At 36.2% G+C, this 22052-nt stretch overlaps 3 protein-coding genes across 3 annotated transcripts; 2 read left to right on the top strand and 1 right to left on the bottom strand.

The window, feature by feature from the left end:
* The first annotated feature begins 2132 nt into the window (after positions 1 to 2132).
* On the top strand, positions 2133 to 8022 carry LOC145772857 (uncharacterized). Its single transcript, XM_082584737.1, has 4 exons — positions 2133 to 2220; positions 2843 to 3012; positions 5497 to 5571; positions 7166 to 8022. Exons 2-4 carry the CDS (start codon positions 2862 to 2864, stop codon positions 7321 to 7323), a joined length of 384 nt encoding a protein of 127 aa, XP_082440863.1. The 5' UTR covers positions 2133 to 2220; positions 2843 to 2861; the 3' UTR covers positions 7324 to 8022.
* Positions 8023 to 8369: 347 nt separating this feature from the next.
* On the bottom strand, positions 8370 to 21707 carry LOC145772747 (switch-associated protein 70-like). The gene is made up of 12 exons (XM_082584624.1): positions 21611 to 21707; positions 18696 to 18919; positions 18236 to 18355; positions 16302 to 16511; positions 15599 to 15724; positions 15186 to 15311; positions 11568 to 11714; positions 11129 to 11285; positions 10665 to 10798; positions 9894 to 10057; positions 9206 to 9338; positions 8370 to 9018 (listed from the first exon to the last, which is right to left on the bottom strand). The coding sequence occupies exons 1-12, from the start codon at positions 21690 to 21692 to the stop codon at positions 8809 to 8811; spliced, it is 1833 nt and encodes a 610-aa protein (XP_082440750.1). The 5' UTR covers positions 21693 to 21707; the 3' UTR covers positions 8370 to 8808.
* LOC145771696 (uncharacterized) lies at positions 13800 to 14990 on the top strand. The gene has a single exon (XM_082583428.1). The coding sequence runs from the start codon at positions 14043 to 14045 to the stop codon at positions 14988 to 14990; it is 948 nt and encodes a 315-aa protein (XP_082439554.1). The 5' UTR covers positions 13800 to 14042.
* Positions 21708 to 22052: the final 345 nt, after the last annotated feature.

Here is a 22052-nt window from a genome sequence, read left to right as displayed (position 1 = left end):
CTGAAAATTACAACTGATTTGCTAAATTTGTCAAAATATTTGTGACGATTTCTAACGATTGACGCAACGCAAAATTTATTCTCTTTTAAAAACCAGTGAAAAAAAAACTGATAACTGCTATCAAGATTCTTTGTATACAAGCATAAAACTATTGAAATTTTTAAAAGGCATTTCAGACAAATTAGACTTAAGATACAGTGTTTTAAATTTAACTCACTAAAAAAAGTTTGATTAAAAACTAATAACAACTATTGCGATTTACAACAGTTGTTTAAACACCTAGGCCATATTTAATTACATGAAAAATATCAGTTCTTGAAAGCATTTTTGAAAAGTTGTAACCAAGAAAATGTTACGGTTGTTCTTGCAACCAGTGGGGCTTTGTTGAGCCTTGAATGGTTTCAAGAAGCTTTTCTACTTTGCTGTTGACCCGCGCAGACCCGAGTAAAAACAAAAATATTTTTTTTATTGACGTCATGTATCTACTGTAGGTAAGTTATAACATTGACAAAACAACACAACTCACCAGCTTGGTACAAACGTGTAGAGATATTCCAGACAGCAAATTAGTCGTTTTTTACCTTTTTACCTTACGTCTGCAGACGTTGAATCAATGTAAAAAATGGTTGATTTGCTGTCTGGGATTAGATTGTGTATTTGCTTTTTTTTATTATTGATTTCCTTGAGCTTTTTATATTTATTTACAAAGCAATGACTGTTTCAAATCTCAATTGAAAATTTTGCCAAATTGCATCATTATTGGAAGAATCCTTGCAGCATCACCTGCTGCTCACCTGTCAAATAATTAAAATTTGACAAAGAAATTAATTTTTACATTTTAGCAAACTAAAAAGTTAATCAACATCTTTTATCTTTGACAAAAAATCCACATTGTTGACTTGGCGTGAATTCAGCGCAGCAAATGATCATTAATTTAAATACATCTTATTAAACTCTTGGCACGTAATATGCGCTGGGCAAGAAAGATCCAGTTTATGTGAGAGGTTTAAATTTTCCTTCAAAATTTACCGATAATAAAAAAAACATCAAATCGATCATGCAAATCTTTTAAATCCAAATAAAATTAAATTTTGATAATCTTGGCGAATCCTAAATACAGTAAATTTTCCAGTGTTGTTTTTGTACAGCGATGAGAAACATGACGACGCCGCATGTGATCACAAAGAGCAAAAATAATGATCCTATATTTGGACTGAAAAGATTAAAGCTTGTTACACAAAGACCTTGAGAACGTGCATCTGCGGCAAACACAAAATTGAAAAAAGTAAAGCAAGACGCTGATCTGTCGCTGGATTTATAAGGAGGCGCGTAATTTCAATCATCACAACATGAAATTTCCGCCAGATCAGAAGCCGAGTGGTCATTGACTTTGCATCTTGTGTAAGTAGTACTGGGTTCGATCCCAGGTCAGGTCATACTAAACACTTTGAAAGCTGTAGGCTACCGATAGTGATTATTGTTAGATTCTTCTTCAGATAGAGAAATTCGATATTTTTACATTGAATTAACGTCTGCTGACGTTGAATCAATATAAAAATGACGAATTTTCTGACTGGGTCCTTGCGTAACGCACTGAGTATCAGTTTAGTAATAATGCAGTGTCACTGCGAATACGTTAGCCTACAAAATTGAAAAAGAGTAGGAGTGCTGCACTGAAAGACCTTAGCTGTTCTAGAGCGACAGAAAATGAAGCTTAATAATTGAAATTTCCATTCGATTTGCTAAAAGTTGTATAAAAATAAGATGAGTAAAAACTACTAATATTTTATAATACTAAGCTTATATGCAATGGGGAAAGATAACCATCCAAAGCAGAAAACTACATAGCGTCTCTTATTTACATTGAAATTTGAATAACTGATTGATAAAGCTTTTCATAAAGTAGGTTACGACATACCCTTAAAACAGTTTCTTTTTTTATCATTTTTATTTTTAAGTCCAACAATGATAATAATAATAATTCCAATGATGATATTTTTGACATTTTGTAGCTTCGAATCGGAAGAACTCCATCAAGTTGTTTACAAATACTGTGCAAAATTGTTTACAGATTTGTGAGATTATAGCTATGGATTTAATTAGCCTTTTGCTGGTGGTTTTTTTTGGAAGCTGTTCAGCAAAATATATTCCGCCTCAAGAATCAAATGTTAATTCAGAAAAAAATAATCCTCTTCGCTTTCCCGCGGCGCATTTGATAATGTAAGTTTTTTTTTTTTATATATCTTTACAACATAACTAAAGCACCATCAAATTTTGTATGAAAATTCTACTTCGTTCAAACTGATTCACAATACCTTTAACACAGGAGTGCTGGTTAGTTTACACGAAAAATAAGACTTTTCCACTCAGCTAAATGCCTGTCGATACTTTGTTGCCTGATATAGGGAGATCCCAAGCTCTGATCAGTGGCAATTTTATTTACAATAGAAATACACATAGAATATACTGTACTATTATTACAAATTTGGCTTTACAGTAAAATTAATAGTTTGCAAACATGTGTGGATTTCGATTAATGAACTTTTTAAATTTTTTTGTTAAGGTGAAGCATGCTTGTGAACAAAAACAATAATTTTTGTCTAAAACTTATTTTGATGTTGTCAACACCGAAACTATGATTTTTATTTTCTCAGCCGAGTGATGTAAATATAATACAGTCTTGAAAATTTTATAACTATTTTGATATTGTACTTTTTCAGATATTCTCCTAATTTTTTTTATTATGAGTTCTAGTTCTGCCACTTGAACATTATGAATTCAGAATTTTAAAATTACTGCCACATGAAATTCGCTCTATTTTAAACAAGGTGTATCTTTTTAGAAAGCGCACTCCAGCAGACATGGCGATGACGGCGAGTAGGTCGAGACAGAGGAACAAGCTTCTGCGACAATTGTGGCTTTCGCAGATGCTCGACAAAATGCGAACTAGAGCGGCCAGCGTGGAAAATGAACGAATATCAAAAAGCAAAAACTATCACAATCAAGAACAAGGTATAAATAAAGTCTCAGCAGCAATCTGAAAAAAAAATTGTGAAGGGAGGAAACCGGAGTTAAAAAGCAAACAGTCTGAGCGAGACTGGATAGTGATCAATGTAAAATTTGAAACCAGAAGAAGTAAATAGATTGGTAGTATGTCCAGAGGCCTGGCCCCTAGAAAAGTTTAATAATTTTTTTGGTCAATTTTTGAGTACTTTGTGGCCCAATGACATTTTTTTTAAAGACGCATATTTTGTGCATTTGGCCGAATTCATCAAACTAAACCTCCAATTCTGCAAATGCTGAAGTCCTACTCCTAACGATTGGTTTAATTTGAAGTTAACTTTCAAACATCTTTTCATGACCACAGAAGGACTTCAATGATTAATTTTTTAAGTTTAGTATAATCTTGCATAGTATTGCATAGCCTTTCAGTGAATTTTGAGAATCTGTCGTAAGCGTCTCCACCTCCTCTTATAGCAGTGGTTCTTAACCAGGGTTCGACGGTTCGACGAACCTGTTTCAGGGGTTCGATCGAACGTCCTCTGAAACATTAACATGCGACCTACGAATGGTATATCAGCGAATATTTTTAGAAATATTTTTGAACCACACTAAAGTACGATGGCTATCGAGGGGGGAAATTAAGTGGTGAATCGCGTTTTTGCTTTGCGTACTAATGAAGTTCTTGAAAAGTCACAACCCTCGGTATTCAAAACACTTTGAGGACAAGGTTTAGCCTATCCTTACTTTGGCTTATTTGGCTGACATCTTTGGTGCTCTCAAGCAGCTGAATTACCAAATGCAAGGAGGTAGTAAAAATGTAATAGAAGCTGAAGAGTAGGCTAAATGAGTGCTTTTCAGAGGAAATTGCAGTTGTGGTGGCAGCGATTGGAATATAACAACTTCGCTAACTTTCCACGTCTGGACGAGGTAGTAAGTAGTTCCGATACAGCCAGTGGCGGCTCGTTGTATTTATAGCAGGGGGTGCTGCAACCGGAGGTAGCCTATACTATACGTGAAAGAGTGAGCGCCAAAGGCGCGATGCCAAGCAAGGGGGGTCTGGGGGCATGACCCCCATAAAATTTTACCTTATTTTAGTGGTATTTCATGAATTCTGAGGCTATTTGAGCACTTAATTTCCTGATGTTCAACAAGTTTAAATAGGTTGTTTTAGCATGTGACCTTTGACCTTAACTTATTATCGTAAGTTAACAATGAACCTTAACAAAATTTAATTTAACAACAATAATGATAACCTAGTCTCTAAGCTTTATCTTTTTGTGCAGAAAGCAAAGCACATTAGTCTAACCATGTAACAACATCAGTCGCAGCCACCTAATATCGTGCTTGAAAACAATGAAGTATTTGCAACAGTAGCTAGCTTGACCACGTGACCAGCAGGCAGCAACTGCAAAATTTGCAGTTCGAAATTGTAGGATTTAAAGCAACCTCAGCCAAAATATGACGTCATAATTTCTCTTTGTTCTTGTTTTATAAGATCGCAACTGCATTGCTTGCAGTTCAGAGCTGCCAAATACAGAACTTAAAAAATCATAATACTTTTTAAAATCCAGAAATTATGAAACTTCCAGTCGGTAGGATTTATAGAAAACATGAGAAAAAACGTGAAATTATTTTTTAAAAAAATACTGAAATATGCAGGGGGTGCTGCAGTTTCGCAGTTTCTATGGACGAGCCGCCACTGCGATACAGCAATTATTGCTCAGCGAAAATCAACTCAGCGAAAATTTGGAGTTCAACGAAAGCTTGCAGATCAGCGTAAGGGTTCGGCAGTTTAGTAAAGGTTAAGAACCACTGCCTTATGTTATAGACCTATACAAGAGACATTTAAATTTACACCTTTAGTAACACTTTAATTATTAACTACAGTAGTTAAATGAGCAACATGTTTGTTTTGGAATGTTGCAGTATCCAAAATCCAGAAAATTTAAGTCAAGTCGAAAATATTCACTAATTGATGAAATGTCCTGTGACTGTGACGTAGTGGAAAGTCAGTATCCCATATTTTTAGATTTTGCTTTCGTTTATGTTTAGGTTTTTAACTTACAACCACCTTAAAACTTTTTCTGCCAGATAAGCTACAACATCTTGCGACCACACGTCGTCTGCAGCTTTACCATAGCCTATACCAACTTGTCCTTGTCGAAGTTGCTTAGAGTTGATTACACTGTAGGCTCTGCTTCTGTAAACACTACACAGTAGCCTATTGAAAGATATTTCAATTTAGGTGCAAAGACTAACGCTGCAATGATCGGCTGCTTTGCAAATTTATTGCTTGTAAAAGCAAAGTTGTTGAAATTTGGAAACAAAATCAATCAAGACTAGGTTATATTTAATGTTTGAGTGTGACTAAGAAACATGTCAAGCAATCTAAACTGAAAAAATCAATACAATCTAGCTAAACTTTCTGAAAAAGCAATCTAAACCTGCTGAAAAAGCAAGTTTAATTAAATCATAATATCTCTATATTTAAAGAAAACAGCAGCGATGGAGATGGAGGTCCTTATATGGTGGTTGATATGAAGCGTGCTCTTCGTGACTACTCCGCAGGTGAGTCATTGCCAGTGTTGCCATAGCCGTTTGTAAGAAAATATCTTGCGGTTCAACTTTGAGAGATTCAACCAGCTAACTAAAAACAAGCGTATTAAAATGGTGAATGAAGAAATAAAATAATATTTTTGATATGTTTTCTATGATAGACAGTAGACACCAATTTTGAAGATGCCAAAAATATCATTTAGATGTCTCTTAGAGTTAGACATAAATCAATATTGTATCGAAATGTCTGTTTTGAGTGTTCACGATCATCAAAAATCATTCAAAACAAAATATTTTCGTTAGATAAAAAAAACTATTCAGAAAGTTAGTTTTGATCTGTTTCCTTCTAAACACCAAATACTGACTCGTTGTATTCATTGCAGTTTGTGTTTTGAAACAAAAACGATTAATCACAAATAGCCATTTTCTTCATTAACTTACCTTTCAGCGATGTTATTAATTAAAATAGACGCGAGGTTGGCTAAATGCTGTGCCGGAAAGGCAATGAGTTAGAGTAGCTAACAAGGCAATTCAACAAAGAAATAACAATTGCAAATGCAACATAAACTTAATATTTAAACAATCGACGTAAAGAAAAATAGATACAATATCATGCATCCGTTCCATATCTACCAACTTCAAAGAGGAGTAGAAGTTTAGTTCCTTGGTTTTTCTACAATTACCACAAAAAAATAAATTAAAACCCGTTTTTAGGGTAAAGGCCTTTTTTCCATCAAAAAAAGATTTTTTTACAAGCTCGAAAACAGGAAGACTGTAAGCGTGAATACTTCAAACCAGTTGCTTCTATTCGTTTGTGGATTAATTGCCAAAGCTTGTTCCGACATTTCCTTTAATGGTCTTCTACAAAAGAAAGTGCACCAAAATAGCGCGTTCATTCATCCCATTACACGACAATACTTGGTGCGTTGATAAGTCGACAAGCTGTTGCACGCACTTTGTCAGGCCAAGTTCTTAAATCATTTATGAGGAAAAGAGGTTAAAAGGAGTGATTTTCGTCTATTTAATATCAAATAACATTTTAGATATAGTTTAAAATATCAATAACACAGAAACAGCAGTTAGGTAAAATTCTTCTCCGTTCTAATGCCACAGGGGTGTCAGATTTCGTGGATGAAAACTGTTTTTGTTAACTTTTGTAGAATGACTGAGTTTGATTCGATTTAACCTTCTCGTATACGCAATGTCTTTGCAAAGTATCAAACGTCATGACAAGAGAGTTAATTAGGTAGTGAACAAATAAATGTAAAAAATAATACTTTTTTTACATACTGTATTTACTTTTTGCATTAGCCCGTCAGTTTATCGAAGAGACCTTTGCGCCATATTACATTTAATTTCAGCCAAAAGTGGAAAATCTAAGCGGAACAATGAAAAACCTTTTAATCACTGATTTTTTTGTTATGAAGATTGCCCAATTAGTCCATAACCTAAAAGAAAAACTTTATGGCGACTTTTCCCGTTCTAAACATACTATTCCCAAACAATTATATTGTTTTAGATTATGATAACGACTTAACGATGACCTAAATCTGGAACTAAAAGTTAAGAGTTCTAAATATCATAACAAGCAATTATACTTTTCTAGAGTATGATAACGATGACCTAAATCTGGAACTGAAGAATGACATTGAATCAACAGTGGAACAGGTGCTTGGGCAGAAAGAAAGTGGAAAGCAATTGCAAGAAATATTTCGCTTTTTGTTCTCACAGGCCAAAACTTTTGCTTCCGCCAGAAGCCGCTAGAGAAAACTTTGTCCTTTTTCAGCCATGAGTCCAACGAACTTGTTTCTTTTCAGATGCAAATCACACTTTTACTTTTGCTGTATCATTGTTTTTCTTTATTTATCTGTTGTCTGTATTTTAATCGTTTTGGGTAATTCTATTGCTCCACCAAATGAATTACTTTTTATGCATAATCTAATGTATTTTATGTCGAGACATTAGCATGGTCCACACTGCAAAACAAACTGGAGAGCCACTGATATGGGTCAGTGGCAACGGAATCAAAAATAACTCTTTTCTTGCGTAAATTTTGCGTCAAAGCAATCACACAATTTAGCTTTCATCAAAAATGAAATCAGCTATTCAACATCTCTTGTTGCTCTGACACGAGCTCTAGTGACGTCATTAAACGTAGGCTGCGTTCTGGCTCTTCAGTTAACCATGTTGGATTGTTGCGATGTGCAAAAAGGAAGTTTTCGGTTTCTCAAAAGCTTGAGCTTTTTCATTACCGACAGCTTCACCAAGTCAAAAATATCCAATGCTCTTTGTGGGATGCTGATTGATTATGTAAAATTGTTTGTTTGATACTTTTGTGGATTTCATCAATTACCCTGGTACACCAAAACATGTTGTAGTGTCACTTCCACATATTCATTATTGCACTAAAGTCGTTTAGTTTAATTGTCGTAACTATGTTGCATTTAGCTCAAGAAAAAAATCATGCAACCACAATCTCTTTTGTGACAGGCCCATACGCCCAGCAGCTTGGATCTGACAGCTCACATTAGTTGAAACTGGATTATTTTATAAACAACACCAAGCACCCCCACAGCATTTATCCCGTAAAAAAAAACTTGTTTTACCTAGCCTTCATCAAGCATTTGAAGTCTGATCTATATTGCTTTCAAATAAAAAATGCAGGGAAATGGAGTAATCTAAATAGCAAAACCAATAAAGGTAAAAGGAGTGATGGCTTAATTGAAAGCGTCTGTAATAAGCGAAGCTTCTGCATCTTTCTACTACAAAAACTTTTCTTACACTAATCACCAAACATAAAGTGTGTTGAAAATAAGAAAAACATTTATTCTTCAAATCAAAACAAATCAACAAACCAGGCAAAGGCAGCGACAGAAACACTGAATTCTTAACAATATTGCACACCAACACCACCAAGAAAGTGTTTCAAAAAGTAAACAGTTTTCACAACCTGGCCAAAGATAGCACTTAATACAGAACACCACAAAAAACACAATTTGTATCTCACAACAAAAAAGAAGTATTTTGATTCCACTCGACGTGGGAATGCGGAAAATAAATGCAAATACAACGTATCTCACGAGCTGATTTTACGAATATTGGAGATATTTAACACAGAGTTGCACAAAAAGTACTGCGGGGAAAGTAGGCTGCAGCAATGATGAGGCTGATTCAACATCAAGTACACCTGCACGGATGTTAAGTTAACGTTATAAAAACAGAAAACAATGCAAAAATGAAAAAAAATTCTCATGTTGCAATTCCTTCAGGAAGTGTTAACATAACCACGTCATTGGATGCTGTGGACGTATTCTCAGAAGACGAATACGAAAACTCGTAATGATGTTCTGAGGAAATGGATCTTTTGGGGAGACGGACATTTGTAGATTCATTGTGAAGCGTAGATGGTTGTATAGGAGAGAGGGGTAGGACATGGAGGACAGAAACATTTCTTAAAAGCTGAAATTAAATTAAAATAACGTTGATTTATCACGCGAAAATTTATTTAACAGTCTATAAAGTTTTTGCACTCGTTTCGTTATTAAATCAAAAAATAAGTTCCTTCGAAAATATACATTTGGCTTCATCTAGTTACGGAAGTTTTTGCAATGCAGTCATTGCCATAATAATTACAGCTTTATCTCACCTGTAGTTCGGCTTCAAGCTGAACTTCTTCTGCTATAAGTTCTTTCAACGATTCAGTGTCTTGACTAGTTTCGTTTGGCCACAGACGTTCTGCAGCTCTGTCAAGTTTCTCGCCATCCTCATGGTCTTTAAGTCTAAAATATTTAAAAATGTCAGCTTGTGTTTTGAGGTATTGATTGATGTGTATTGGCCAAACCATAAATAGAGATTCAATAAATCCGTTTAAAACAAAACTTCGCTCGTAAAATTGAACCATGGAATAACTGCTATTTAATCTAAACACAATAAAGCAACCGCCCATTTGACTAGCCATGTGTCGCCAAGAACTTTGCTTGATACTGGCAGACGTTCTCGCCAATAGCGAAGCCCAACAAACAGCGAATCAAGTTAAGAATTTATATCTAATCCAACACTACTGTAGTTATCCGATGATGTACTTGGAAGATTATATCAAGAGGGTAAGACATAGCTAAAATGGGCACTGGCAATAATTTGTTGCGAATAGCGTATTTTCGACGAAAAATCTTAGGGAATGCTCATCTTTGACAATTAGGTTGCCATGTGGAAGTGGTTTGTCCCCCAATCAGTGACGCTCCTGCTATCTAATACTGAGTACATGTTGTTAGGGAAGTTATGCAAAATTTATTATTGTAACATTCCGTAGAAGAGAAAGTAGCTTTCAAACTTACAGTTTCATTAATTTTTGTTCCCTCTCTTTCTTGTTATGCAGCCTTCGTTCAAGTTGAATGGATTCGAGCCTATCATATATTTTATCCATCTTGGCCAAGTAGTCTATTTGGGCTTCGCGTTGTCTTGCCCGAATATTCAGTTGTTCTTCAATTTCTGCTCGCACCTGGAAAGCAGCAAGCTATTCAAATCGCTGAGAAATTCTCAGCAGTCCAACCCAACAGATACAACCTTGAATGGAAATTACATCGTTGCCTCGTACACAAAGGTTTTCCCGACAAATTAAGTCAAAAGTGCAAGCACAAAGGTGAACCACAGATTTACAAAACCGACTAACACTATCACAAGGAAGGCTGTTCAGATAATAATCTGGGCTCGGTACCAATGGGCTCCTCAAACAAGGTAGGCTACTTTTAAAAAATATAAAATATTTTTCTTCCTTCCCGGCCCCGATACCGTCTAGGCTGCCTAGTCAACACTACTGACAATAGTTGCTTGGTGGTGCTGCATCAGCTAGAGATCGCAAAACAGCAAAAATGTTATTTTTTTTTTTCGTTAGAAAACCTTTCTGTTCTAAACCGAATAAAAAAAAGAAGCCTGAATAAAAGGCGAATTGTTTCGTTGCCAATAAAACAAAACAATGACCATGTGTGGTTGCGTCGAAACAAGGCATATGGTCGAAAACGCAGTTTGAAGAAAGTGATTGACAAAGTCACAGAGTGTAGGACTCTGATTCATACATGGCCCTGTCTAAGTAGAGTGAAAAAACAAACCTTTTTAGCTTCCTGCAGTCTTTGATAAGTTTCCAACACATCTCTCTTCTTCCTATACACCTCGCGCACACTTTGTCTACGGTCGAAGCGTTCCAGCCTTCGCTCACAGATCTCGCTCGCTTTCGCCGATATACCTAAGAAGAGGGAGCGCTTCAAGTTCAATGATGTTATGAAAATAAAGTGGCCACAGTGTGAACCAAAGCTAATAACATACAGAACTAAAATTCGTATATTGTTTACTATGCAAAAAATAAACCAGAAACTAGGAACGTATTTGCTATTGCGGGCGATGTACACAACCTCAATACTACCAAAGACAAAGTAGAACAAGTCTAATTTGTAAAATCCTGAATACAATAACACAAAAAAGCAAGGCAATTTAATTTGCAATGCAATGACAATTGTGTTAATTTTGAAGTATTTTAATGTGAAGAAAAACCGTATAATGAACGTGGGTGCTTTACCGGCTTTGTGGATCCTTATGGTGACGTTGATCAGTGATATCCAAGAATGGGCGGAGTTGGAATCAAACGTGGAAAATTCGTGCTCACATATGATCGTGAATCCTTCTTTTTCCACCACACGAAAGCGATGCTTATGAGAGGTAAGGTCAGGAAGAGACTGAAAAAAAATCAATATTTTAATCACAGTCAATGTTTGTGGCATCGGAAAAGCAAACGAATAGCAGAGAAACCTGACGTGAAGAAGCAAACGGTAGCAAACCTTTGGATCAAAGGCGGCGCATGATGATGATGTTTGTTTGTGGAGCATTGTGACATGAAAACACCATTTGATTCATATAACAAACACAAACTTCAACGAATTAAAACTGCATATGCTGATCTGTAATTTTGTGGAGACAATATTGTTTTATCGTCTTTCCACAAATCACAAAATGCTCACCTCTATGTGCATGTTACTGTGTAGCTCCACTTCTTCTTTCATCACTTGACACAACACTGTGTCATAACAAGTTAATTTCGAACCCTGCAAAACACTCCAACGTTTCTTCCACACGTCACTGCCATCTTTACGCACCATGAGGTAACCCTGTTAGAGATAAAGATTGCACGTAATCTATATTAGTAACTTTAATTACTGTATAATAGTTGACATGAGACAACAAAAGACAAAGTAAGATTCTGCTGAACCATTTTTTTTAAATTGTCTCCCTGGTTCTTGCTAGCAGTGGCATGATGGAGAGATTGATAAGAAAATGAACTAAAATAGTTTTATTCGCACGAGGTTACAGATATTTTAGGTATGAAACATTGTAGAGTGTAATACAATATGCATCGATCAAGGGAGAGAAATATGTAGAAGGTTTGCAAGTGCCTGCCATATAGTGAGAGATATATAGGCTATGTTGTGAGTGAACGTGGCCTACGATATAACACGGCCGGATATCGTGCCGCGAAGAGAAAAAATTAGAGGGGTAACGCTTTGCGTCTGGCAACACTGTCAGTTCAATTTTCACAATTTAATTTCATTCTCTGAAGTTAATAAACTGTAGCCTAAATGTAAAGTGTTGCTGTTGCAGCACAGCTCCTATAAAACCAAAGCTTTTAAAATGGTATCTGTTGCAAGAGTAGGCACTAGGTAGCACCAGTAATCATACACCATTTTAACATCTTTGGTCTTGTTAAAAACTTTGCTGTAGCAAGCAGTATCAATTTTGCTGACAAAACAGCAAATGTAATTCGGAGTGGCTATTTTTACCCACATATTGCCATGGTCATAATCAGGTTTTGCCAGAGTTAGGATTAAAGTTAGGATGGGTTAAGCTAAGGATCTTTTCCCAGGACTAAAAAAATTTTCAAAATACAAGTTTTGTTTTCAACAGCTTTGAACTTTTCTCAAATTAGGGCAGAATTCCTTATCTTGCAATGCCATTGAGCCATATCTAATCTAGTTTGAATTGCTGATTGGAGCAGCTTGTTAATGCTTGAAGATAAACAATAACAACAATATAGCGGTAACTTTTTGCACAGAAATATTACTTAGCAATAGTGACTTAACAGGTTAAGGTTTTAGTGCAGTGATGACACCACAGGGTAGACGTATATTGTGCTGCAGTACTAAGTTATGCTCTATGTTATAATCTGCAATAATGGGTAGGCATTACATTACTAGTCATTAGATTATTCAGTTTTGTGATGTGATCTAGGCCGTAGTCAGGATCGAGAGCAGCAATTAAATACGTAGTTTGCATATTTTCCAAAAATCCTTTTATTAACATTTACCGTAGTAATTTATTGTCGAATTTTTGAAAAATATCCTTGTACAAAGCCCAGAAGCAACCAAACTAGAGGAAATTTTGGCTGATATTCCAAAAACCACTTGGTTATAACCAGTATATATTTGTCAAATGTCACAAGGTTGAACAGACATAATCTATCATGCACATTAAAATTTTTCTGTGGAAGTCAAGTGCCTCATTTTCGTCAATATAGCTACAGCCTTGGTTTAGATAGTTTATGTGCTGATACTGTAATTGTATAATACATATTAATTATAAAATATGTTTGTAGCTTAAGCAATATTTGGAATACCGTTAATCGGGGTGACTTTGACAGTCAGTGTGACTTTGACATTGGTTATCAAAGTCACACTGAACGTCAAAATTGAACAATGGTGTCCAAAATTCTGTATAGTTGTGTTTTTATGATAGTAAATTTGTATTTTGTGTTGTCTTTGTAGATACTGATTAAGTTTGATAGTATACTGTAACAATTATGCCACGAGTCTACAAGCGGAAAGCTGGGTCGAGGAGATATCAAACTGCATATACTCACTCAAGTAGACCTAGAAAAATGCCGTGCGGCAGGTGCAGAATGGACGATTGACCATTCATGCTGCATCGAAGCAGTTCAAAATACCATATGGAACGGTTTGGAACAAGACACGTCCAACAGTGAAACATGCAGGAAAACCAGGTGGACAATCAGTGTTATTGGCTGCTGAAGAGACAGCACTCGTAAAAGTCATCAACCACCTAACTGATTGAAAATTTCCATTATCGTCTTCTGACATTCGTTAGGCCTACCTTGTACAAGATTATGTTAATCGACAAGGTAAAACCATAAAAATCTTCCGGGAAAACCTGCCTGGTTGGGACTGGCTAAAAAAATTTAAGGAACGTCAACATCTTACACAACGACTTGGTGACAATGTGAAGCCAAGCCATGCTGAAATTAGTTCAACTATCGTGAAAGAATATTTCAAAAACATTTATGAGGAACTGAATGGGGTAGAGCCCCAGAACGTGTACAATTATGATGAAACCAATGTAACAGACAATCCAGGGGCTAAACAGTGCATTGTGAGAAGAGGACTTTGAAGAGTGGAAAGACATCACACTCCAAGCAAGCCGTGAGCATGATGTTTTGCGGAAATGCAGTGGGAGAGTATCTCCCTCCGATGGTTGTGTATAAATCAAGGAATCTCTATGCTGGTTGGACGGAAGGTGGCCCACCTGGTGCATTATACAATCTCTCAGTTAGTGGTTGGTTCGATTCCACTACGTTTGAGGAGTGGTTCAAGTTGTTTCTGGACCATGTAAAGGAGAAGCCTGGGAAGAAAGTGCTTATTGGGGATAATTTGGCATCACATTTCAGTACACAGGTGATAGCTGATTGTGAAGAAAATGATATCAAGTTTATCAGTTTAGTACCCAATGTAACCCATCTACTTCAACCACTGGATGTTGCCGTTTTTGGGCCAGTAAAGAAGATGTGGAGAAGCATACTGGAGGACTGGAGAAAGGAGAGCAGAGTGAGGGGCAGCATACCAAAGATCGTGTTTCCATCGCTTTTGAAACGACTGTGTAACCAGATAGAAGAGAAAAAGGAAAACCTTGCAGCTGGATTCAAGGCTTGCGGTCTAGTACCTCAGGATGAGCAGCAGGTGCTTAAGCGTCTCCCTGATGCAAACAACAATCCAACTGAGACCGTCCAAGGGGCCCTGGGAGAAGTTGTGGCAAACATGTTGAAGGAGCACCTGTCTCCACCAGCAACAACACGTCAAAAACGTGGCCCTAAAGTAGCAGCAGGGAAGGCATATACGTCTGAAGACATAGCTGCACAGAAAGAAATGTCGAAGATGCCATCTGGAATAGGATCTGGAAGTACCAGTAGTCAGAGAGACAAGAAACGCAAGGTCATGGAAGTACCATCGAGTTCTGAAGAAGAAGATGAAAGCGAAAGTGACAATGACGGTCGCTGGGATACTTTGCCACGTCGAATTTTCAAGTTTTGGCTAATTAGATTAGCAATTGAACCAAGCATATCAGCGTATGATTACAATGTTATGTTGAATGCTTTTTAACGCATCATTATGTCCATAAATTGTTCAGTAATGTAAAATATTTTGTCTGTTAACCATTGTAAAGCTGTTAGTATATGCAACTTTGTGCAGAAAAGTTACCCCTCTAATTTTTTCTCTTCGCGGCACGATATCCGGCCGTGTTATATCGTAGGCCACGGAGTGAAGAATATCAAATTTGAAAAAATCTGAACTCACCGACTTAATAACTTCTTGATATTCAATGAGACACAAACGCTGGGTGGCTTTATAGAAAAGATGAGATCTCGCCGTTTCTACTCCCACCATATCCGCAATAATGGCCAATAGATGTTGAAAGTTAATCTGAATAACATGTGATTAACTACAGATAGACTAACTGCCTTTGAGTAAAACTACATCGCTCAGAACTCAGAAGATTGAAACATTTTTTTCCCCAGCGAAATCAGTTAAAATCAATTGTGAAACTGCGTTGTTTAACATACTTAAAAAAAACGTCGAACTCTATCAGATAAACATTCCTAAACGATAAACTAATAAGAAAAAAATGTTCTTTTGAAAATCAATAGAACAAAATATTTTGCTAGTAAACCGCAGGAGTAAAAGTAAGATCTCAAACATGGCGGCCATACTTGTAACGGAGTATTTGGCTCCGATCCATCTTGTCTTTCAAGGTCTTCGTTATAAAAAGAATCGTCTTGCGTTGGTGTCCACGTCATGCCCAGGCAAGCGAACAATTTGCGCATAATTAATTCACTCTGAAAAGAATTTATTAATGAATTCAATCTGATATACAACAAAGATGACTATCAAAGCAAAAAATAACTCGGATGGTTGATGCCATATCTACCCAGATCGGCAGCCAACTCAATATTCACGCCCCTGCTAAGCTGGCTGGCAGTTCGCTTCCATCGGTTCGGGTCGTTTCATTGACTTTATATAAGTTAAAATCGATAGTGTGATTTGTTGTATAAATTCGTAAGTATACTACAAAATTGAAACAGTAAAGTTAATCATAAACCTTAGAAGTTGAAAAACAACATTAGTGATGGCTATCCCTCGTCTTCGAGGATGATGGTCTTCGCAATATTAATAAAAAGCAAACGGTGAGTTCTTAAATAGCTAATGAGTCCAATCCTGGCTTTAAAAGTTCGGTTACACTTGGTACATTTAAGATCCTTTGGGAGAGTTGGTTGTGGGTATGTTAGTACTTAGTAGTCTATTATCATACGGATGAATGTACACGACACAATGGACTACATAAAAAGCCATGCTCTATTTCTGATACACAACACAGGTTCAACGTTGTTTACGTCTTTAAAATAAAATACTTACTTCCTCACAGTCTATGGTCGGTGGATACGTCCCCGGTTCAGTCAGTTTGTTGAAGACGCAAAATAAATAATAGAACGCGTCACACAGATCTGCAGGGACAATGGAATCCATGAAGTCAACAATGGGGTTGTCCAAGAATGTGTGCCTGCAGTGCAGCCAACAGATGGCACATAGCTGCTCGGAGTCGATGTTTTTATTGGATACCGTGTCCTGAAATCAAAGAACAAAGGAAATACTTAAAAACGTTCAAAAACAAAAGTAAAATTCTCAAATTTGAACGAGATAAAATTTGGCCTACAAAATAGTCTTGACAGATGCGAAAATGACAAAGGTTTTCGAAACGGCGCCAAACCAAAGCAATTGTGCATCAAAGCAACATTTGACTTTCGTAGCCTCTGGCCTGCGCCTGCAAATGAAAAGCTTTGCAAGAAGAAAACAGATGCCTTTATTGAACCTTACAAAACCACCAAAGCATAAAACTGAACTTTGTTCCTGTAGTCAAGAGAAATCATTTCTGAAAATAATTGACTGCGTCGACAGTTCTAATCATTGATTAGCAATCAATGAAATCAAATTGCATAAACTACACTGCCCAGCCTACCGTAGAATAAGAAAAAGTCAGCAGAAAAAACAATCCATCCAATACTTTATCAAAATTTGAAAAAATTTAACAATTTATCAAACCGCACAAAATGACTCGTCTTCACAAATCTTACCATAGATACGCTACGGCCTAATCAAGAGCTTATGAAAGATCAGTTGGATTGTATTTTAATAAATCGAAATAATGTTTTTTTGTGTTGCAGTAACGTCTTAAAAAAGTCTATAGAAATAGAACACTACACGTAGAAAACAAAACATTAAAGGCATTCATCCCAAAGATAAGAGTATTGACGTTGAAAACTACTTTGTTCAATTTAAAATAATGCCAAAGTTTGTAATGCAATATAAAAATCTTCATATACTTAGAGGCGTGTGTTTGTGGTACGATACAGATCGTTGAACGTAAACGTTCAAATTTCCGCTTTTTTACAACTTTTTAACGTTCACAGACCTGTGTAAGACCAACACAATGTTTTTTCGATTCACCATAGCTGACGTTCAGCTTATCACTGTGCTCAACCAGTTGTCATTTCGCTTAATAAATATGATCTATTCAAACTTAATGAATCTGTTCTATTCAAACTACAGCGACATTTGAGTCCACGGATGTCGTTATCACGTGCGTGTGTTCTTTGTGGCATTAAAGTGACGTCACGAGTCAGACAAAGTATCAATAAAATTTCAAACATAATTTTCAACATGACAAAACCTACAGCTGCTCTGGTATCAGAAAAACAACACAATTCAGCCAATCAGCAATGCAAATGATAAATAACTCACGCAATAAGAAAGGCAATTTAACAATCACACACCCCGTTCGGTATTTGTTGTCTTGAGGGCGCAAATTCGCCATTAAACTAAAAATGGGGGAAATTTAGGCTTTACGTTGTGATTATATCTAGTTACATTGTGTTGATAACTGTCAAAATTTTTGTTTATCTTTCGTTGTCAAATTGTTATCATGTTCAAGATGAAAACAAAATTGCTAGGTGTAAACAATGTGTGATATAGCAGCACTTCAATAAACGACGAGGTTGTAGAACCTTGCAAGGTTTTAATAAACTGACAAACGTGCACAAATAGTCATTGGGTGGCCAGGGCCAAGCAGCACACATACGGTAGGCCTATATTGAAAGGTAGTCGTTCCATAACTTCATTGCCTGTAAATGTCTAGAACTACTCAAACTTAACTAAAGTTTAAATTTTCAAAACAAAATTTTCTTTAAATGTGGAGACGTAAAAATAAAAAGTGCTCTTTCTGTGGAATGAAGTCTTTAGACGTTAGAATAACATAAAATAACAACGTTGGCTTTGTAAAAAGTTTTGCTTACCAGCACATGACGCTTGTATTGCGAAAAAAGAACTTGAGAATGAGTGCTGAAGTGTTGTTGTATTGCTGTGTCAGAGTGGTGTTCCTCTCCCAGTATGCTTGATAGTGAAGATGATAAAGTCTGAAAAAGATCAAAGCAAATCAGAGCTAAGCTCAAAGCAAAATGCTTGGTCAGCATTTTATCAACATAGTGATGACAAGGGTTCGAGTGGGTGCAAACAATCTCTGAAACTCTCAAACATTTAATCTTTATATTAGCCTACAAGAGGATTTCATTGACACTTTTAGTCAACTTTTTTGGCATACATTTTGTTTTTTTACTGATACACGAGCTTAGCTTACAACTCAATGTATCAGTTAGTTGAAAATAAAAAAACATATATATATATATTTTTTTTTTTGTTAAAATAGTGTATGTAAGTAAAACACATATGATGTATAAAGTTCTAAGTGTAAAGTACCATTAATTTTCCCAGAGGAACATTTCCACGTGCTCGCTTATCCAAAGAAGCAAAGGCGTGCCACAAGGGAGCAAATGTTGAGTCATTGTAACATCTGTGGTAAAGAAAATTTTCTTTTCTGTTTTCGTTCTGAGAGTAATTGTTGATTTTGTTGATACTCCACGAGCTGCTGTTCTCCCCGAGGACACAATTATGCATAACGTCCGCTACTTGCAGCTGAGACACTGCAACGCAAAAATGAAAGTGATGAGCTTCCGAGTTATACCCTACATCCGGGAAATGACGATCACTCTCAAAAATTTGAAAAAAAGTCTTACAAGCTGAATTTCAATTGGTAATCAGAGAGGCTACTGAAAAGTAAAACCATACACTGGAAAGCAATGTGCATCAACAGGAACGCGCTGTTGCTTGTGATTTTCATTAGGAATATGGAATTTGCATCAAAAAATTTAGCTTGTGGGCTTACACTTTAATTACGCTATCCCCCTGACAATAATCCATGGATAAATTGTTCGCTGTGACATTGAATCGACGCAATCAGACGTTGAAAAGCTTTATGACGTGTTTTATTTATGATTTCCTTTGTTTTTAACATATCTTCGCTTTCTCTTTGCTTTATATTTGAGCAACTCATTAATAAATCATGACAAAGCGTGTTTCTGACAACGAGTTTATAGACAGCAGGCAGGATGCCAAAATAAAACCTTTCCTACGAAAGCAGAAAAAAGTATAAAATTTTGTGAATTTGAAAACGAAAAATCAGCATAATCGTTCTAAAGGAGGAAACAAAGACAAAAAGTGTTGGCCGTTACGTTGATTCAACTATTTTTGATATCAAATCATCGTTAAAAAACAACGTTAATTGAGTGGCGGTGATATCACTGACCAATGAAATCAATCAAGCACTCTCTAAAATTAACACATCGGAACTACGCAGGTTCTCCAGTAGTAGCAAACAAGGTTTAATCATCCCCACTGTAAGTGTTTGTGATGAAGCATAATGAAAGTTGGACGCAAATACGTTTCCGTGTAACATGCAATCCAATCTGATTACTATTAAAACTCACAGAGCATAACATTTTTAACTCAAAAGAATGGGAAGCTTGGTGAAATGAAATCGTATCCAGCTTCCAACGCAATGTTGTTACAACGTAAAATGTTATCGTTTTAACCAAAGAGTTGGCTACTTTTGTACAGCCAAACAATCTCTCTGTGGAAATCAACCAAATAATTAACTTTCTAATCAACAACGATAGAAAGTTGTGTTTACGTTTGACGATCTGTAAGGCTCGGGTTACTTTGTTTGATGTGCGATCAATTACACTGGTCTACAAAAAAAGAATTTTTTTCTGCTGTTTGAACTTTGAAAACTGATTTAAAGTAATTTTGGGGTGCTGAATCCGAATCTGAACTCAAATTTTCACTATCACATCAGATTTTTTAGATATGATAACAAAAATGCTATATTTGCCAAAAGTGAAAGACTTGGCGTTGCGTTTACCACCAGCATATGCAGTGCTATAGCGAAAGGTAGTCTTAGACAGGCCAAAGCAACCTAAATAAGGTTACTGGACAAGCATTGTCATAGGCCTGCTTAAATCTTTGTGGTTTCATGCAAAACATTGACGGGAGAGGGGGTCAGTTATACTTTTAGCCTCCCTTTTAGCTTGTTATTACTGTCTTGTTAATAATGTTGCTTAGAAAACAAATTGGTATCAAAATTATAGTTTGTGGGTGTATTTCGGCTATTTATGCACCACATGGCCTGGATTTCTGGATATAGCACAATGTGTATGTGTGATAAACGCAACGTCAAATTTTCCACTTTTGACAAAAGTAACAATTTGTTGTTATCATATCTCACAAACCTGACGTGATAGGATAAATCTAAGGTCAGATTCGGATTCAGCACCCCAAAATTACCCTAAATCAGTTCTCAAAGTTCATACAGCAAAAATCGTGTAGACCAGTGTTATAGTAGCGTTTATCTCACAATTTATTTCCTCATCTCTGCTCGGGTTCCGAATTCGTGAAACGGAGAGTATTGGCAGAATTTATGTTATAGAGCAAGTCTTTTTCTTCATTTAGTACAGAGGTTTTCAACTTTTTGCTACCTCGACCTCCGCAGAGCAACCAATGTAGCCTCGCGACCCCCAGCAAAAGTATTCAACAAAAGCATATTTAATGCAAAATTTAACCAAATTTGATTCATGTCGTCATCCAGTTATGTTTAGCTTTGCTGTTCCAATGTTAACTTCTGAAATCAAAACGTCTTTTTACGATGTTATTACGGCTTTTATTACATTTCTTTCGTTTGTTACTTCCATTTTTTGTCAAGCATATTTTTAACTATTAAGTTTGTCAATGCGCGCACCTGTTGCTTAAAGAACTTTCAAACAAAATAGTCGACACTAAATTTTGTCAATGCCATTGGAAACGATACCGATAAATCTATATTTTGCATAGGATTCTACATAATTTTGCTTTTTTGCCATAGCGTGATTACTGGTTAACTTTAGTCTGCACAAAGCAACGTACAAGAAATTGGTGAAAAATATCGAATGCTTTCCTGCTGTTAAAGCCTTGCAACGTCTGAAAACAACATGATAACCTCAGGTTGAGGAATAGTTGATTGCGAAAACACACAGTTTTTAATTTTTCCTGGCAAAAAAGAATTAATATTAATACACTGGATTTTCAGACGACTTGCAACCCTCTAAAAAACGGCTCGCGACCCTCAGGTTGAAAACCCCTGATCAAGTATTACGATCTATAACAAAAAGTGCAAACGCTATCTCATCCCTAACATTCAAGCGTTGCCAGATCTTGGCGTATACAATATCGTCAATTCGTCAAAACACAAAAAGTTATTTAAAGATGACAGTCATGCTAGTTAAACAAAGTTAATAACTTACGCAAAACGTCTTCGAACTCGTGGTTGGGAGTGGGAAGAGTTGGAGTATCCAGCAAAGATGCTGGTTTGCCTCTTCCTTTCATGGAGGACAATCTTCTCATAAGTTTAGTTTTGGACCGCTTTCGTTCCATGACGTAAAGACTGATTTCTTAGTAAAATATCAAACTTACTTTCCTGATTCGTTATCGGTATGACTGCGGGAAAACGAGAGAGCGTTACAAATCACAAAAAGATAAAAAATGAAGAAAACCTGGTTTCATGAAAATAGTGACCTAATGCTTATTGCGAACAAGCCTTGCAAAATCTGTACGGTACCAAAGAAGTTCCACGTTGCCATATATTTGGTTTCTTTTAAGTTTAGGATTCAATTGATTGCTAAATGTAAAGAGTAAACTAATCATGTTAAAAGGGAATCTATTTCTCGAAAATGACTAGAGCTACTT

This window comes from Aplidium turbinatum, chromosome 6 (assembly GCF_918807975.1).
Source record: "Aplidium turbinatum chromosome 6, kaAplTurb1.1, whole genome shotgun sequence".
Taxonomy (NCBI): domain Eukaryota; kingdom Metazoa; phylum Chordata; class Ascidiacea; order Aplousobranchia; family Polyclinidae; genus Aplidium; species Aplidium turbinatum.
This window is presented reverse-complemented; position numbering and strand designations above follow the sequence as displayed.

Bases quoted from the DNA above. Each gene is read 5' to 3' on its own strand.
- LOC145772857 (XM_082584737.1), top strand. From the start codon at position 2,862: ATGGCGATGACGGCGAGTAGGTCGAGACAGAGGAACAAGCTTCTGCGA. The intron at 3,013-5,496 runs GTATAAATAAAG...CTATATTTAAAG, and splicing joins CTATCACAATCAAGAACAAG to AAAACAGCAGCGATGGAGAT. The intron at 5,572-7,165 runs GTGAGTCATTGC...ATACTTTTCTAG, and splicing joins TCTTCGTGACTACTCCGCAG to AGTATGATAACGATGACCTA.
- LOC145771696 (XM_082583428.1), top strand. From the start codon at position 14,043: ATGATGTTTTGCGGAAATGCAGTGGGAGAGTATCTCCCTCCGATGGTT.
- LOC145772747 (XM_082584624.1), bottom strand. From the start codon at position 21,692: ATGAAAGGAAGAGGCAAACCAGCATCTTTGCTGGATACTCCAACTCTT. The intron at 16,512-18,235 runs GTAAGCAAAACT...CTTTGATTTCAG, and splicing joins AATACAAGCGTCATGTGCTG to GACACGGTATCCAATAAAAA. The intron at 15,725-16,301 runs GTAAGTATTTTA...AATTCTTTTCAG, and splicing joins CGACCATAGACTGTGAGGAA to AGTGAATTAATTATGCGCAA.